Source organism: Stegostoma tigrinum, chromosome 6 (assembly GCF_030684315.1).
Source record: "Stegostoma tigrinum isolate sSteTig4 chromosome 6, sSteTig4.hap1, whole genome shotgun sequence".
In the NCBI taxonomy this organism is placed as follows: Eukaryota; Metazoa; Chordata; class Chondrichthyes; order Orectolobiformes; family Stegostomatidae; genus Stegostoma; species Stegostoma tigrinum.
In genome coordinates this window covers 69,139,425-69,157,434 of record NC_081359.1, presented here as the reverse complement: position 1 = coordinate 69,157,434, position 18,010 = coordinate 69,139,425, and the positions used below count along the sequence as shown (strand labels likewise).

Genomic DNA, 18,010 nt, shown 5'->3' with positions numbered 1-18,010 from the left:
AAGCATATTCACAATTTAAAAGTTGCTAATTGCACCACTTACTTGTGTGGTGTAAACACAGTTTGCAATTTATTTATTTGGAAAGATGTTAAAACATGTTCATCTAGATGTTGGTAATGTTACTGAATGAATACTTTGTCATCACGTCAATTTTGTCTGTTACTTCAACAGAAGCTGTGTTAATGCTTTTGTCAAAATAGCAAGACAGACAAATTTTACATATCCTTAAAGTGTTTGCACTAAATATCACTGATAGTGATTTCCAAGCTTTAACAAAATTGCTTTCAGTTGTTCCCTCACACCGGTGTAATATATTAATGGCAACACAAAATAGTAATGATCTGATGCAGTATAAGTGTTTAAAGCAAGTTGTCAGGACCAAAAAGGGAAAGTATTTCTTTCCAAGTGCAACTGACAATAAGCATTACTGAAAATTGTTCATTGTTGACATTGACTACCTTAAGTAGAAAAGAGTTCCACTCCCTAACATTAACTTCTCTCACGTAAGAATATCAGCAATAGGAGCAAGGGTAGGCATATGCTCCGGCATTCAATAATTTCATGTCTTATCCGATTGTGGATACATCTCCGTTTTACTGTTTCCCACGACCCCACAATAAAAAAACCTAAACTCTGTTGTCAATCAACAATCAATGTAACTCTGCCTCGAATCTATTTAATGACCCAGCCTCTACTGCTCCCTGGGGAAGTGAATTCCAAACACGACTGAATTTCTGAAAGAGATCTTCTTCATCATCTCTGTCTAAATTGCAGATCACTTATTTTGAAACTTTGTCACTAGTTCCAGATTTGCCCATAAGAAACATCCATCTACCCTGACAAGTCCTCTCAAAATCTTACATGCTTCAATAATACCAGCCTTCATTCTTCTAAACCCACAATGAATGTAGGTACAATATGCACAAACTTTCCTTGTAAGACAAACTCCTCATTCCAGGAATTAGTGTCATAACTTCTCTGAACTATTTTCACTGCAAATCAATACCTCCTTAAGTAAGGTGACTAAAACTTTACGCAGTCTCACCAATGCCCTATATAACTATAATAATAATTTATATTTTATCTGCCTTGCAAAGAAGGCCAACATGCCATTTACGTCCTAATTATTCTTATTACTGCATACTAATATTTAGTGCAAGAATATTCGCCAAGGTTAAGGGCATTTAAATAGTCATCGGATAAACATATGGATAATAATGGAATAGTCTAGGTTAGATGGGCTTCAGTTTGGTTTCACAGGTCAGCACAACATCGAGGGCCGAAGGGCCTGTACTGCGCTGTAGTGTTCTATGTTCTATCAGATTGCATTACATCATTCTGCATTCACCATTTAAGTACTGTTCTACTTTTCTATCATTTCTGCCAAAATAGACGATCTCAGTTTCTCACATAATGCTCTATCTGCCACATTTTGCCACTTTGCCTACATCCTTTTCCAGTCATATATGTCTTCCTCATAACTTGATTTCACACTTATCTTCATATCATCAGCAAAATTGGCTTCAATGTGATGGTCTTTTAATCCAAAACATTGTTTGTAAATAGCTAATGCTGAAAGGCTGTTCTCTGTGTCACTCAACCACTTTCAATTTTCCATCCTGAAAATGACCCACTAATCCTGATACTTTTTCCTGTTAATTAGCCAGTCCTCTATCCAAATATCAACGCCAACACCAAAAGCTCACATCTTTTCTAACAATTACTTACATGTCATCTTATCAAGTGTCTTTTGAAAATCCAAATACTCAGAAACATAGAACCTTACAGTGTGGAAGCTGTCCTTTCAGCCCATCAAGTCTACACTGATGCTCTGAAGAGTATCCCATTCAGGCCCATCCTATCCCTTTAATCCTGCATTTCCCATGGCTAATCCACTTAGTCTGCAGCCCCAGACGATATGGGCACTTTAGCATGACCAATCCATCTAACCTGCACATTTTTGGACTGATTTCTTTCTACGCATGTTACATCCTCCAAAAAGTCTAATGGATTTGTCATGATTTCTCTTTCACAAAGCCACAAAGGTGACTCTGAGATAGCAAGAACTGCAGATACTGGAAGTCAGAGTCCACAGTATGGAGCTGGAGGAACATGGCAGGTCTGGCAGCATCAAGAGCAGCAGGAAAGTTGACCGTTCCTGATTTTATTATGATTTTCTAACGAGCCTGCTGTTACCTCTTTCATATTGGATTCTAGTGTCTTACCAATGACAGATTTTAGCCGAACTGTCCTTTACATTATAACTTTCAGTTTCCTTACGTTTTTGAGCAGAGGTGTTACATATACTCTTTTCCAATCTGTTTGGACCTTTCCTAAATCAAGGGTATTGGAGGTTTAAAACCAGTGCATCAATTACAATTGCAACAATTGCTTTAAAACCATTGGATTGAGGCCATCAGATTGATGGAAACCTAGCAGCCTCAAGTCCCATCAGTCTCTCCCTTAATATTTCTCTTGTGATGGTTGCTTTAAATTTCTGTCTCCATTTTGCTTCTTCATCATCTGCGATTATTGGAATACTTTTTTATGTTTTCTACTGTGAAGACAAGTACAACATATTTATTCAAAGTTTCTATATATTATTTTCGATTATTTATTCTCTAGTTTTTCATCTCTTTATTCATCTCTTTTATTCATCCTCTTCTGCTCCCTTTCTTTTCTTTAATCGCTTGTGGGATGTGGGTGTTGCTGGCTGGCCAGCATTTCTTGTCCATCCGAGGTTGCCCTTGAGAATGTGGTGGTGAGCTGCCTCTGCTGCAGTCCACCTGCTTTGGGTTGATCTACAATGCTCTTTGTGAGGGAATTCCAGGATTTTGACCCAGTGACAGTGAAGGAATGGTGATACATTTCCAAGTCAGAATGATGAGTGGCTTGGAGGTGAACTTGTAGGTTGTGGTGTTCCCATGTATCTGCTGCCCTTGTCTTTCTAGATGGAAGTGGTCCTGGGATTAAAAGGTGCTATTTAAGGAGGATTTTTGGAGAATTCCTGCAGTGCATCTTGCAGATAACGCAAACTGAATGTTGGTGGTAGAGGGGATGAATTCCAGTGGATGTGGTGCCAATCAAGCGGGCTGTTTTGTCCCGGAAAGTGACAAGCTTCTTGAGTACTGTTGGAGCTGTGCTCATCCAGGCAAGTGGGGAATATTCCAACATAGTCTTGACTTGTGCTTTGTTGTTGATGACAAGTTTTGAGGAGTGTAAGGCATTTTGTCATTCTGATGTTATTTCTGTTACGTTGAAAGCTGTCGGGCATTTTGTTCTCATTTACTGTCAGACATGATGAAAAGTATTCCTTTATTCTCTCTCATTAATATGTTTTGCATTTGCATTTATGTTAAAATATAACCAGCTGAGAGGTGGGCCAATGGCTGGAGCCTGCCACTGAGGGGAATGAAGGTGGGACTGCACAGAAAGAGGCACATACACATACACACACACACACACACAACACACACACACACACACACACACACACACACACACACACACACACAGTGCAGAAAACTAATTAGAAAGGGTGTGTGCATGTATTCTCCTGCCCAAGGATACAGTCGGCAGCCACATGGGAGCAGACCACATACAGTCAGAGTCGGTTTAATAAACCTAATGATGACACAATTGGATCCACTGCCTTAAAAGCCAGGGTCCTAGGTCAAGGAGATGTATGAAAATGTAGCCTTCATGAACATTGTAGCTGTATCTGGACGCATAATTTGGTCAATTACAGAATGACACTTGGGAGGATTGGTTATCTGATAACCAAAGCTCTGCATGGAACCCACATAGCAACTAGTGTTGTGAGTATATTCACTTGGTGTCTTAATAAAGAGTAGCCACATTAACTAGCAGTTGCACTGATTGATGTGCTCTGTCCCAAAGACATCGTCGTAGGGGTAAAGGATTTTAGAAGGGGATACAACCCCATCCCACATTTGACTTACAGAAGTTAGGAGGTGAGTTATTCAGTGATGGTAATGCCATTGAATGTCAAGGACTGGTTAGATTCCCTCCTGTTGGATATGTTCATTGCTAGCATTTGTGTGATGTGAATATAACTTGCCAAGTTTAAGTCTAACCTGAATGATGTCCATGTTTTGTTGCATTTGGGCACAGATAGTTTCAGTTCCTGATGAGCCACAGATGATGCTCAACATGATGCAATCGGGGTGAACATTTGACTTTTGACCTTATGATCAAGGCAAAATCAATAAAAATGAGCTGAAGATGATTGAGCTCAAGCCTCTAGTCTGAGGATCTTCTGCAGTGATGTCTATGGATTAAAAGCGTTATTAAGATTATCTCCGACCATCAGAGAGTTTTCCTCTTGATTCCTGTTGACTTCAGTTTTGCCAGGGCTCCTTGATACCACACTCAATCAAATTGATACTGAGGGCATGCATCCTCACTTCTGGAGTTTAGCTGTTTTGTCCATACTTGAAACAATGTAATGTGGTCAAGAGTGGACAGGGTCTGGCGGAACCTAAACTGAGCATCAGTAAATAATTGTTGCTTGAAGATAGCACTGAGAGCAACACCTTCCATCATTTTGCTGATAATTAAGAGTTGACTTCTCAAAAGCATTAGGGATGGACAATAAACACTGGCTTAGCCAGAGATACCCACATCTCATGAATGGTAATTTGCTGGGTTGGATTTGTTCAGTTTTTTATCCACAGGACATACCTGAGCAACTTTCTGAATAGATACCAATGTTGTAGCTGTATTGAAACAATTTGGCTAAGAGTGTTGTTTGTTGTTGAGCATAAGTCTTCAGAGTTATTGTTCGAATATTGTCAGAGTCAGTAGTCTTTGCAGAATTTTTCATTTTCATTTTTTTTAATACATCGCATGCAGTGAATCAAATTGGCTAAAGTGTGGCATAAATAATGCTAGAGATCTCAGAAGGAGGCTGAGATGAATTTTCCACTTGACACTTCTGGTAGAAGATGCCGGCAAATGTTTCAGCTTTTATCTTTTGCACTGTTTGTGTTGTTCTCCCACATTATTGAAGAATGGGATATTTTTGGCACCATCTCCTCTAGTGAGCTTTTAACTGTCCATTACCCGACATAATTGGACATGGAGCACTGTGAGGCTTAGATGTGATTATTGTTCCCAGCTTCACCAGATTGACACATCAGTTTTAGAAATGCCTGATGCTGCACCTGATATCTTTTGATGCCATTCTTAAATTCCTATTCTGGACACAGATGGTGCATATTTCTGGCAGAATCTTACTTCCTTAATGGGATATATATTTTCTGAGCATTAAGGAATATCTCCTTAAATGTCTGTTCTTGTTTCTCTAATGTCTTAAATTTTAACCTGTTCGCACAACCATATTAGGCAAGTCTTTGTATTTTTGTATGTGCCTTTGCTTAACCTTAAGACACTAATTATAAACTCACATTTCTTACTGTCAAACTAAATGGGAAATTCTACAATTTTATGATCACTCTTGCACAGAGGATGTTTGTTCTTTAATTAATCTTGTCTCATTACACATTACTAGGTGCAAAACGGGATGGACCCTGGTACATTCTAGAACAAATTGTTCGGAGAAACTGTCCTGAATACACTCTGTGAACTCATTCAAGGGGAGGCAATGGCCTAGTTGTATTATTGGTGGACTATTCATTGACCAACCCAGGTAATGTTCTGGGAACTCAAGTTCAAACCCTGCTAAGACAGATAGTGGAGTCTGAAATCAAGGAACCATTGAGCATTGTCAGAAAAAAAACCATTTGGTTCACTAATGTCCTTTAGGGAAGTAAGTTTCTGTCTTTACATGTGGCTTACATGTGACTCTAAACCCACATCAACGTGGTCGACTCTCAACTGTCCCCTGGGCAATTAGGGATGGTCAATAAATGCTGGCATAGCCAATGACACCCCATTCCGTGAATGAATGAAAATAAAATCCTTGAGGCCACCTTAGCTAATCTGATTTGTTCAATTGATATGAAGATTGGAGTTGCCCATGAAACTATACACTCTGACCTACTGTATAGCTACAGTTAGGGACCCATAAACAACTCCCAACAATGACTTATTTCTTATCTGCACCCAAATTGATTCTATATCTCTATCATCCAAACCACAGACATTTCTCATCACTGTGACTGATTATTCCTTTATCAATGTAGCCAATCCAATTCATTTTCATTTCTCCCACCTTCCAAAATATCAAGAACCCTTGAATAGTTAAGTCTCAGCCCAAGCTTATCTCTTAGAATTGCAGAATTGTTAGAGTGGAAAAAGAGGCTGAAATAACTCCACAGAAACCAGCAGCCCATCACTAAGTCACCCTTTATGTACAATTGCATAGTATTTGCCACCGGTCCTACTTCCTTAGAGCCAGCTCGCAGTGTGAACAGAACCTCTGACACACCTGTTTATTTCTGTCATCCAGGGCTCCTGATGGACCAGGTCAACAGCTCCAATCAGGGAACTCATATTCATTGAGGTGCACCTGGCTCACCTTTTTACAATCACTACAGAGGCTATTTGGCCCATCATGACTGTGCTGGTTACCCAAATGAGAATTTCACACTGCTATTCTCTCGCTTTCTCCCTATGACCCAGTACATTCTTCTTTTTCAAATTACCACCTACTTCCCTTTTGAATACCTTGATTGAACCCACTTCTGTCAAAGCCTGACCCCCACTGCATGAGAAAAGCTTTTCTTCATATCACCTTTGCTTCATTTAGTTTAAATCTATACCCTCTCATCCTCAATGCTTGCATGAGTATAAAATAATGCAGTAAAACCCAAAGCAAAATGTTTTGGGACAGAGGTTGCATTGGTGTTCAAGTGTTTAGCTGACAGAGATTGAAACCATCTGGCAGGTAGAAAGTGGCTCATTAGAAAATTACTGATGTACTGACCCATAATTTGCTGTCCTTTGAACCAAATGGAGCAACAAACCTGTACACGACATCTTGTGAATGTCATGTGAAATCTTATAAATGTTCACCCAGAATTCAAGACTGTTAAAGGCCAGGAAAGCCTAAACTTATAAAAATTTGTTCAACCAGAACAGGGTTATTACATGCCCTTTGGACATCACATTTTGCGAAGCAAGCAATTGCTTTTGAGAGAGTACAGAAGAGATTTAATAGAATTGTTCCAGAGATGAGGGTTTACTATTACAAAAGTAGACTGGAAGAGCTGAGGCTATCCTTCTTAGAATAGGGAGGTAAGGGGAGATTTGAAAGAAGTGTTCAGATGCAGTAAATAACGAGAAACTGTTCCTCATGGTTGAAGGGTCGATATTGTGAGGGCACAGATTTAAGCTGATTGACAAAATAACCAGAGGCAACATTAGGTAAAAAAATGATGCAATCAATGTTAAGATTTTTAATGCAATGCCTGATGGTATGTCAGAGATAGATTCTAAAGTAGCTTTCAAAAGGCGATTGGATAAGTAACTGATGAAGAAAAAATTTGTGGGGTTATGGGGAAAGGGCAGGGCAACAGAATTGACTGGATTACTCTAGTAAAGAGACATGCAAATTTGATGGACTAAACAATATTGTTCTGTGCTGTATTACTCTACAATTCTAAGCTTCTATTGAATGAACATTTAGTGACAGCAAATTATTATGATTTGTAAGCTGTAAAGGCATACTGCATAATGCCCTTGGGAGCATCCTTAGCTTACGTCACTAACTAAAACAATTTTCGAGATAATCTTTCAAAATAATTTAAATTACTATATGCCTGCTTTAGAAATGTGCTATAATAGGATTATGGGTTAAATGTATTTACTGTGACAAGTACATTGTAAATAATATTTTGGAAAACAAAAGTTGCACACATCATTAATTAACAACTTACAAAATAACTTCTATATAGTTATACAAATAAAACATGACCATCATCGCTGAGAAAGACAGAAATAGTGAATTGTAATTAATGCCATTTCTCAATGGGAGTAAGAATTGATTTTTTAATGATAAATGTAAGTGTCAAGACTATTTATTGATAGTTCATTCACAGCAATGAACTAATTAATGGGATCATGTCCATTCTTGCAGTGAGGCTGGTAACCTGACAAGCGGAATAACCAGCTACTGTAAAATCTGTCCAATCATAATCCCACTTCCAGTGGGATGTGGCTTAAAATTTGAATTGGTTTACTATTGCTGCAGTTGGGCACCATTTGCAATTTTCCTTTATATATGGTTAGATGTACAATGGTTTGACCAGCAATCCTTAAGAATTGCACAGAACGTTTTAGTTTTTATTATTCTACGATTGAAGTCAGTTCATCCAAAGCTCCATTGTACCACACCTAAGACTGCTACCCGATCCTTTCATACATGTGATTGACTAGGTTGGCTTAGCATGTGGTGAGCCTTTGTACTGACGGCTTGACTTTGTGACACTCCCTCAGCACTGACTCTCTGACTGTGAGATGATCCCTCTGCAGTGACCCTCTATGAGGTGAGTTTGCATTTGAGTTTGAGTTCGATTCATTGTTGTTGTACGTACCGAAATACAGTGAAAAGTGTTGTTTTGCATGTTACACAGGCAGATCGTACATTAAAAGTGCATCAGAGTAGTGGAACAGAATGCAGAATATAGAGTTACAGCCACTGAGAAAGTGCAGAGAGAAATATTGGAATAAACATTTGAGAGGTCTGTTTAAAAGTCTGATAACAGTGGGGAAGAAGCTGTTCTTGGATCTATTTGTATGTGTGTTCAAACTTTTATGTCTTCTGCTCGATAGAAGATGGTTAGAGACAGTATAACTGGGGTGGGAAAGGTCTTTGATTATGTCGACTGCTTTCCCAAGGCAGCGGGAAGTATAGATCGAGTCAATGGATGGAAGGCTGGTTTGTATGACGGGCTGAGCTGTATTCATGACTCTCTATAATTTCTTATGGTCTTGGGAAGAGCAGTTGCCATAACATGCTGTGATGCATCCAATTAGGATGCTTTCTATGGTGCATCTATGAAAATTTGTAAGAGTCCTAAGCTGAATTTCCTTAACCTTCTGAGGAAGGAGAGATGTTGTTGTGCTTGCCTGACCATTATGTCAATGTGGGTGGATCGGGACATCGCTCCCAGGAACTTTCAACCATTGCCCCCATAGCTCCATTGATGCAGACAGGGGCATGCCTTCCACTCTGCTTCTTGAAGTCAATGACCAGCAACTTCATTTTGCTGACATTCATGGAGAGATTGTTGTCTTTACAGCATGCTGCTAATTTCTTCCCTGTGTTCTATCTCTTTGTTGTTTGAGATCCAACCTATAAACTGTGATGTTATCAGCAAACTTGTAAATGGAGTTGCGGTGAAATTTGGCTTCACGGTCATGAGTGTATAAACAGTACTGTAGGGGGCTGAGTACACACCCTTGTGGGGCACTGGTTGTGAGGATTATGGTGGAGAAGGGATTGTCATCTATTCTTAATGATTGCAGTCTATTGGTCAGGAAGTTACAAAGTGAGGAGCTGAGACCTAGGTCTCAGAGTTTAGAGATGAGTTTGTTTGGAATTATGGTGTTGAAGGTGGAGCTGTAGTCAGTAAGTAGCAGCCTGATATGGGTATCCTTGTTATCCAGATGTGCCAGGGATGAGCGTAGGGCCAGGGAGATGGCATCAGTGTGAACTAGTTGCACCACTAGGCTAGTATCAAGGCAATCTGGGAGGCTGGAGATGATGTGAGCCATGACTAACCTCTTGAAGCACTTCATAATTATGAAGGTCAGGCCCACTGGGTAGTAGTCATTGAGGCACACTGCATGATTTTGCTTTGGTACCTTGATGATAGTGGTCTTCTTGAAGTAGATGGGAACATCACATCATAGTAAAGAGAGGTTAAAGATGTCTCCGAATACTCCTGCTCGCTGGCCCACACAGGATCCAAGTGCACAGCCAGAAACATCATCTGTGCCAGTTGCTTGCCATGGGCTCTCCCTCAAGAAGGCCGATCTGACACCTGCTGCGGTGACCATGGGTACAAGTGCACCCAAGGCTAATGGGATAGGTTTCACTGACCTTCTGCTCAAAGTGAGCATAAAGTGCATTCAGCTCATTGGGTAGGGATGTACTGTTGCCTGCAATTCTGTTTGACTTTGCTTTGTAGCCAATTACGTCATGGAAATGATCCCTTAGTGCGTCCTTCTGACTGTAAAGTGATCCTTCAGTATATCCCTTTGACTGTGAGGTGATCTATCAGCATAGAGACTGGGGAGCCGTGTGTCAACCTGAAAGATGAGACACTGGCCTCCACTCACTATTGTTTCATTATGTATCACATTTAGTATTTTTCTTTGTGAAGTACCTGACATAGCACACTGAGAGCACTTAAGCAATTTCTGAATCAGATAGCGATTCTGGCCTCCTTGCGGTAAATCTGGGCAGTCATCATGGCTACTCTGGTGATTTTGTTGATAATATGGAGTTGAAAAGTACATTTTCTGAGTGCTTTTTGATGAAGCTTATGCACAAATGCAAATTTAAATTTCCTCTCTTTCTCATGGATCTGTCCTGCTGGACAGCCCGCACGGCTATTGTTTTACATTGACTTAAAAGATCAACTACAAAGTTTCCTTATATATGACTCAGAGATTCTTGATAGTGTTTTACAATTTCATTCTGAATTTCTATCCATTTAAATAATGAACCATTGGGTTATATCTTATTCCTTCCTTATCAGAGGACCTTTACTGCAATTTTCACTTGCAATTTGAGATCTGTAGTTTGTAGTTTCCAGTCATTTTTCCATGAAACCCACAGATCAGTTGCCTTGCTAATGTAAATAATGAAAGAACTTAGATTGATATTGGGTCTTTCATGTCCGCAAATCCTCCCAAAGCTATCTGCAGCCATTGAGTTACTTTGGAAGTGCAGTTACTATTGATATGCAGGTTATTTTACACACAAGGCTCCACAAACTGTAATGAAATAAACAGCCAAATAAGCTGCTTTCTGCGGTGATGATTAAGGAATTCATTGTAATTATGTGATGGGATCTTTTAATCCCATTTGAGAGGGCAAACAGTGCCACAGTTTTAGCTTGTTATCCAAATAAATGACAGCACATTTGTCAATGAAATCTCCTTTACTGCTGCCTGAAATTACATAGCGGGCTAGACTGTGTGTTCACATCTAGGGGTATGGCTTGACGCTATGACCTTTTGTCTCAGAGGTGACAGTGATACTAATGAGTCAAGGCACCATGCTTTCAGAATAATGCCCGTGCTGATTTCTGGTCATCAGAAGTGGACAAGGGCTATGTATTGAAAGTAAAGTGATTTCATCCATTCATACAACAGCAGTACTTCCATGATACAACATATAAACCTCTGCACAGGATTAGTCATAATTTTACACATCATAATCAAGTACATACACTGTATTAATGGCATAGAGACACTAATGGCACATGCACGGATGTGCACATGTAAGTTAAATACGGCTATTTTTGTTTGTTCTTAGCCTTTGGGCTACACCTATTGACTGTGACTAATAAAATCACTACCCTGGCCTTTTTGAAAAGATCAAGGGATAGCGACTTACTGGTTACAGGTAGGAGGTAGAAAAACAATAAACTAATAGATAGGATTGTGTCATTGCAGTCAATAAAAGACAAATGCTCCATTGCATTCGCTCAGACAAGAAGCCATCAATTAAAAGATACCATATACTCTTGTTGCCAGTAGCATATTTTATATTCCTAATCCCTGGTTTTACCTGATCGACAATGACCTGAATGCTGATGCAACTGTCAATGGCAATTTTGAGCAGCAAGCTGCAAAATGTTGATGACCTTTCCAGGGTCATTCATGAAGCAGCCTACAGAAGGGAGATGATTACTGAACTGCTGTTTGAGCACAGCAAAAGCTCAATCACTGTCCTGGTCTGAGCATGGACTTTATTATATTGCAATTCAGCTTTAATGTGTGTTGTGTGACAAGGTGTAATGAGCCATAGTTGTAGCATGTAGCTGCCAGCTCCCAGATGTTAATTACCCACTTTTTCTTCTGCTTGAATGACTGTATGAATGCTGAAAAACCTGAAGGTATATGCATCATGGCTGTTCCCTCAAAACCTGGTGTGAACATATAGAATCCTAAATTAAGAGCTATATGGTGTCTACGTATTAAAGACCTAAAAATTTTGTTATATATGTTAAATCATGGCAAGATTGGATTGGAAAGATAAAAAAGATAAACTGGGCAGGCATTGTGAAGCATTTCAGCCTATCCTATCACAGAGAATGAAATTACACTCTCTAACGGTAACCTGAATAACTCCTGAGATTTTGCCTCCACAGCTGCCATTGGAGCACCATTGCAGGTATTAAAGATTTCTGGTCACGGTCTCAAAAGGTACATTTACCAGGTTGGATCCAGATCAGTCTTTTCTATTCCAATTCTAATTCTATCTGTTTCCTTTCTTTCATCACTGAGAACTCAAGGTTTTTCCTAAATGTTCTTTAGCAGCAGGCATCAACCTTATGGTTCATCCTTGCATCACATTTATAAATTGGATGAATCCTTTGTGCTTTAATGATCACAAATTAATTCAGCATTCAATGTGCATCAATCAAGTCTTCTTAAATTTGCCAACATAACTCAGCATATTGATCACTGCTCTGTGAAGATTACTCATAGTCACAATTGAGTTCCTTACCTACAATATGGGCTTGAGAGTCAGTGAGAGACCCATGTTGGTTTTTCTAAGAAAGACCTGAAGCCACATTCCAATCAGGCAGTGGTGAGGTCCCTACTCAACTCTCCCTGGAGTCAAAATCACGGGGAACTGATGATGCCCCAGTAAAAGCTGCAGGTCAATCAGCAGCCAGCAGCTCTTCTGCTCAGCAGCATTACAGAGGAAGCCATGGCTACATGGTGCCAGGCCTACCTGCAGCCAAGTTAATTCTGGCAGTGGCAGGCTGCAGTGCTCATTTGGCCACTTAAAGGCCTCAAATAGTGGCAAGGCTGTAAGGTCAACCAAGGGTCTCCCTGGCCAGAACTTAATTCGATTGAGGTTAGAAATGGGATATGGTATGTTACCACTGCGCCTAATTAAGTGCCTTTCCCACTTCCAAGCTCAGTACCTCCAAGGCCAGACCATTCCATTCCATGAGTTTCAGTTTTGCCTCTATTGAGTTAAAACCATCAATCATGCTCCACGTTTTTCCCTTCAATGTCCAAAGACTTTTCACTTTATTCCTACTCATTATTATCTGCTCAAGCTGGTTTACTTGCAAACATTATCTATATTGTTCTGTAACTCTTCAGTTGCCTTTTTAAACCGTGCTGTCTTTCCTAGTTTGGTTATGTTGGTAAATGTGTATTTATGAATCCAGGACATATGTGTAGATTAGGACTAGTCGAGCTGATAGGTGGTGTATTCTGTATATCTCCACACCTCTATTTCATTCCCAAGCTATTAACTGCTATTTCCAACTTCAGTTAATTTCTAATCAACACTTCATGCTTTAGTAATGCTTCTGAAAGTCAGAACAGTATTGTAGAAATCGGTTCAGATTAATAGTCTTTTAACCCCAATTTACAGCTTCTTCACTGCTAGCCTCAACGAATGTCGGCACGGGAAATGTATATCTGCTTATTCCTTAGCACTGCCCATCATGTTAACAGAACCTGCAACTGACTGCACCAAATTAAAATTTGTTATAGAAATGGAAAAAATGAGAAATGCCTTTTTGACTTATCTCTGGACAATAATGAATTTCAACCAATCGACCTAATTTCCTGAGAGAGGTCTGTGAAATTCCTCTCAGATCTCCAAACATAATCAGGAAAAGTTGAAATATTAGTTCAGTTCAACTCATATACTGTTCAATTGCCAAATTCATTCTTCAGTTTACTTGCCGTTTGTCTTAGCAGCTTTGGAACTGGTATACACCCTAAGGTAGTTCATTATCTCAGTCTTTGTTTTAAAACCTTAAACGTCTACTTAAATATAGTTAAGAACAAATTAAATATGAATGCTGTGTACAGACAGAAGTATAGCACAATTTTTGCTACAACATATACTATTAATCATTTCACAACACTCTCGCAAATGTATACGGAATTATTTTTCATAGAAACACATTCAGTAGATCTCCTATGGGAGTCACTGCTTTCACTTAGAAGGAAGTGAAATTACAGTTGATAAATTAACATAGGCAGTTTCCATTATAAATGTATAGGATATAGGAATTTATAATGGAAAAAGTTGACAGAACATCCACGCAAATGTAAAATTTTGACCTACTATGGATATGTCTTCATACATGGTTGAAAGTGAGCTCCTGTATTTGAGTACTAAAAAGCTATTCAACAATAAAACTTGGTCATTACATTTCATTTTCTTTTCATTTCAGAAATGGGTACAGATCAGAAAGAAATGAAATTTTATATACACCTGGATAGTTGACCGTAAAATAAGGTATGCAGCAAACACACGGTAGTCCTCCAAGGGGACAAAATCAGCATAACTTTATGCATTTTACGGTCTACGCATGGTGTATATAAGTTACGTGCAGAAATGTGTAAATGATAATTCAGAGGTCATTCACACATTTCACTCATCTATAAAAAAAGCAGCAATTTCTTTCGGAACCTTACCGTTTATGGAAGCATTCAAATAAATTTTAAAAAGAATATACTGATATTTAAGGGGGTAAAGGTAACGTATATGCACCATGGCATCAGGCTTGACCATAAAATGCACAGAGTTAATAGATAAGTGACCAACCTTGGTGAAATATCGCATCCTTGCTGCATAAAGGCACCCAGAGAAAACCAAAGACTGTTAAAGATGCCAAACTCATTGGGCGGTTGATCATTTGGCGATGCATCTTGTCCATCTTCTGGTTCTTCAGTGTGCCATTCATATGGGCTAAACCTGCTCACCAGGAAGAGTACCACACTGACTCCAATGTAGGCAAAGACGATACACATCCAAATTTCATATGCCAAAGGGTCAAGAAAGGAGAAGACGCCAGGCTTGGACTTCTGCGGTTTCTTGATCATGATGGAAATTCCCAGGCTCATGAAGGGCTTGGAAAAGTCAATGACCTCTTCTCTTACCAAAGTAATGGTCAGTGGCGCCACACCAATCTGTGCTCTCTGTGAAATGGGGGGGAAAATCCTTTTTAAATACATATCTGAAAGTACACACAGGGTAGATGATACCAGTGCAATTAACCTTTGAAGAAAATCTTTAGCCTCTTTTGTGAATCTATTCAGCTTTAAGCTTAGAGTACTAAATATTTCAACAAGTGCAATGCGGATAGTGCACCATATGGCTTACTGTTTGTTCATTAATTTTAATAGTCCTCTGACACCATACTTTGTTAGAGTAAAAACAAGATGCCAGGAGGCTCTGCTTTCAGAATTATAGATGTGCCATGCCGTTTTTATTTTGCAAGTTTTGTGCATTCAAATAAACACTAATATTTATTTCTTTCCCCCTAATTTTTCTCAAGGACATTTTAACAGTAATCAGATGCATCTACAGGAAAGTTACTCATTTGTACTCACTTAAACTTGTAAACACATATTAACAGTCCCTTTAGAAAGTACACTCGAGCAGACAATAAATGTCTCAATGCTGAAACATATGAGCATCTCGTTATGTCTTGATACAAATACTCTCCATTGGACAAGAACGCTGATTGGGACCTGACTGTGGTTCTTTGTGGGCCTGCATGGCAGATAGGAGACAGTACTGATGAGCCAGTGGTGCCTGCCAGATTTCCAGCATTGATATCTTCCCTGTACCTAGTCCACTTCCTCTGAGATTAGGATCAAATTTTTGCCAGCACTTTCTCTAAAATGCTGAATTGTTCACTGTTTAAAACTGTCAAGTCAACATCTAAGATTTGTAAGAACACAATTTAATGTTCTTGTGCATGAAACATAGAAGATGCAGCACAAGTTAAGGTCCAAACAACATGATTGATGATGTGAAAATGTTCCTACCAAGTCGGGCTGCATTTCTTCAGAAGGAGGGCTGTCAATTAATTTAATGCAAAGACATTGTGATCAGAAAGCAATCTGTTATAATTCCTCAGGGTTCAATCAATAGCAGTGGGTAGAAAGACTGAAAACTAGGTCATCAGTCTAACTTCTGAATTGATAATGGCATGGTACAGGAGACACTTAAAAGGAAAAAAAGCCTTAACAGTGTTTGTATGCATTCATGCATCACTTTGTGTGAAACTAAACTATACAAGCCAGGGCAACAAAATGTGAGGCTGGATGAACACAGCAGGCCAAGCAGCATCTCAGGAGCACAAAAGCTGACGTTTCGGGCCTAGACCCTTCATCAGAGAGGGGGTTGGGGCAATATACAAGCCAGGGTCTCAGTTTGACTCCTGTTATTGCTGGATGTAAGATTGCTAATCCTTATGGAGGGCCCATGAGTCTCTAATAATGAGGTACATATCCTTGAAGCTGGGCTGTCTTCATATTTTAAATATCCAAAGAAGCAGCCCATCCTCTTGAAGAGGTGGAAGTGGGATGAGGAAATGAGGGCTCAGGAAGAGGGAGAGAAAAAAAAAGTGAGAGAGGAGTTAGCTTAAAGCCGGATTTTTGCTACAAAGGTGGGTAACGTGAGTGGGCATATTTTATGACTCAGCAGATCTGGATTGGATTTAAAACATACAATTTTCACTTCAGAGGGGTGCAGATTCAAGGTAGGCCTGCTAAACATGAAAGCAGATCCTAGGTGGCCACAGTAGTAAGATGTGTAAGATGTGAAAACACCTTCTGACAAATGCACCTCTCATTCCTACACAATTGCTAGTGAAACAAACCACCACTCATGAAACCCATTCAAAGCTATTAAAGTATTTAATCTCTTATTAGAAGTAAACTTCCAATCAAACACCAAATCAAAAGCAGCTAATCCTTTAATAACCTCTTTAAGCTAAACATACATTCAAAAGGCCTTGCTCAGCCAGGGTTTCCTGTCAGTGTGAATCATATTCCACCCCTTTCCAACTGCTGATAAAATTCAAATCTATTAGAAATGGGATGAGACTTACAAATCTAGGCCCCACCTGCCATTTTTAAAGGCCCAAATCCCTTTGGGAGTGGAAATTCAGGGAATGAGAGCGCAGGAAGAGGAACAGGTTTGGTGATAGTGGCTGAGGATAAAGAGAGATTGAGAATGGGGATTAAAGGATGGGGACCTGAGGGAGAGATGGAGTCGGAACAATGCAAGTTCATAGAAAAGGGGGAAATTGGATGAAAGAGCCTGAGGAAAGAAGGTGAATGGGATAGGAAGAAAGATACAGTGCTAAATGGGAAGACAGTGATGAAAATAGGACTTAATGAATGAAAGAGAAGTGCAATATGAGTAATGGGATTGGAACTTTAGGAAGGGGAAAGTGAGGAGAGGGATAGGTGTTAGAACCAACATCTGCTGTTGAGATTAAAGCAGGAGATGCAACATGGTGAATGCGAACAGAAGATCAAATGTACAGAGATTATTGCAAGTGATAGGTGAATGGAAAAAATACAGAGCAGAGGCCTTTCAACTGAACAACTAGGGAGAAGGGGAAAAATAAAAACCAAAAGAGCTGTGGATGCTGTAAGTCAGGAAAAAAGTAGAAGTTGCTGGAAAAGCTCATTAGGCCCAACAGTATCTGTGAAGAAAAAAATTAGAGTTAATGTTTCAGATCTGGTGACACTTCAACTGAAGAAGAATCACCAGACCTGAAACGTTAGCTCTATTTTTTTCTTCATAGATCCTATCGGATCTGCTGAGCTTTTCCAGCAACTTCTGCTTTTGTGCAGGGAGATAGTGAAATGGAGGACTCTTCAATTGCACTTCCAGTGATGATTGAATAGGGAAAATAAAGCATCAAATAAAAGGAAATGGAATTAGCAGCTTAAAAGGAGGAATATAAAGAGATTGGGGCTGGAGGGTGGAAGGGTTATAGGACAGCTTACCAACACAGTGTCAGGAGGCTCTAAATATTAAACAGCCTCTCCCTCTCTTGCAGTTTCA

The 18,010-nt window shown here is 39.5% G+C and overlaps 1 protein-coding gene across 13 annotated transcripts in view; it reads right to left on the bottom strand.

Annotated features, from left to right (window-relative positions):
• The window catches only part of LOC125453697 (glutamate receptor 4), a 225,062-nt gene that overhangs the window by 21,387 nt on the left and 185,665 nt on the right, over window positions 1-18,010 (bottom strand). For 12 of the 13 annotated variants that reach the window (XR_009445847.1, XR_007247817.2, XM_048533576.2 and 9 more), the window contains exon 11: window positions 14,747-15,120. The exons of the other annotated variant lie outside the window; for it this stretch is intronic. Coding sequence is in view for 10 of the 12 variants with exons in the window: in XM_048533576.2 (XP_048389533.1) it covers window positions 14,747-15,120 (374 nt within the window). In the remaining 2 variants the exon portion in view is untranslated. The remainder of the gene's footprint in view (window positions 1-14,746; window positions 15,121-18,010) is intronic. 13 annotated transcript variants of the gene reach the window in all.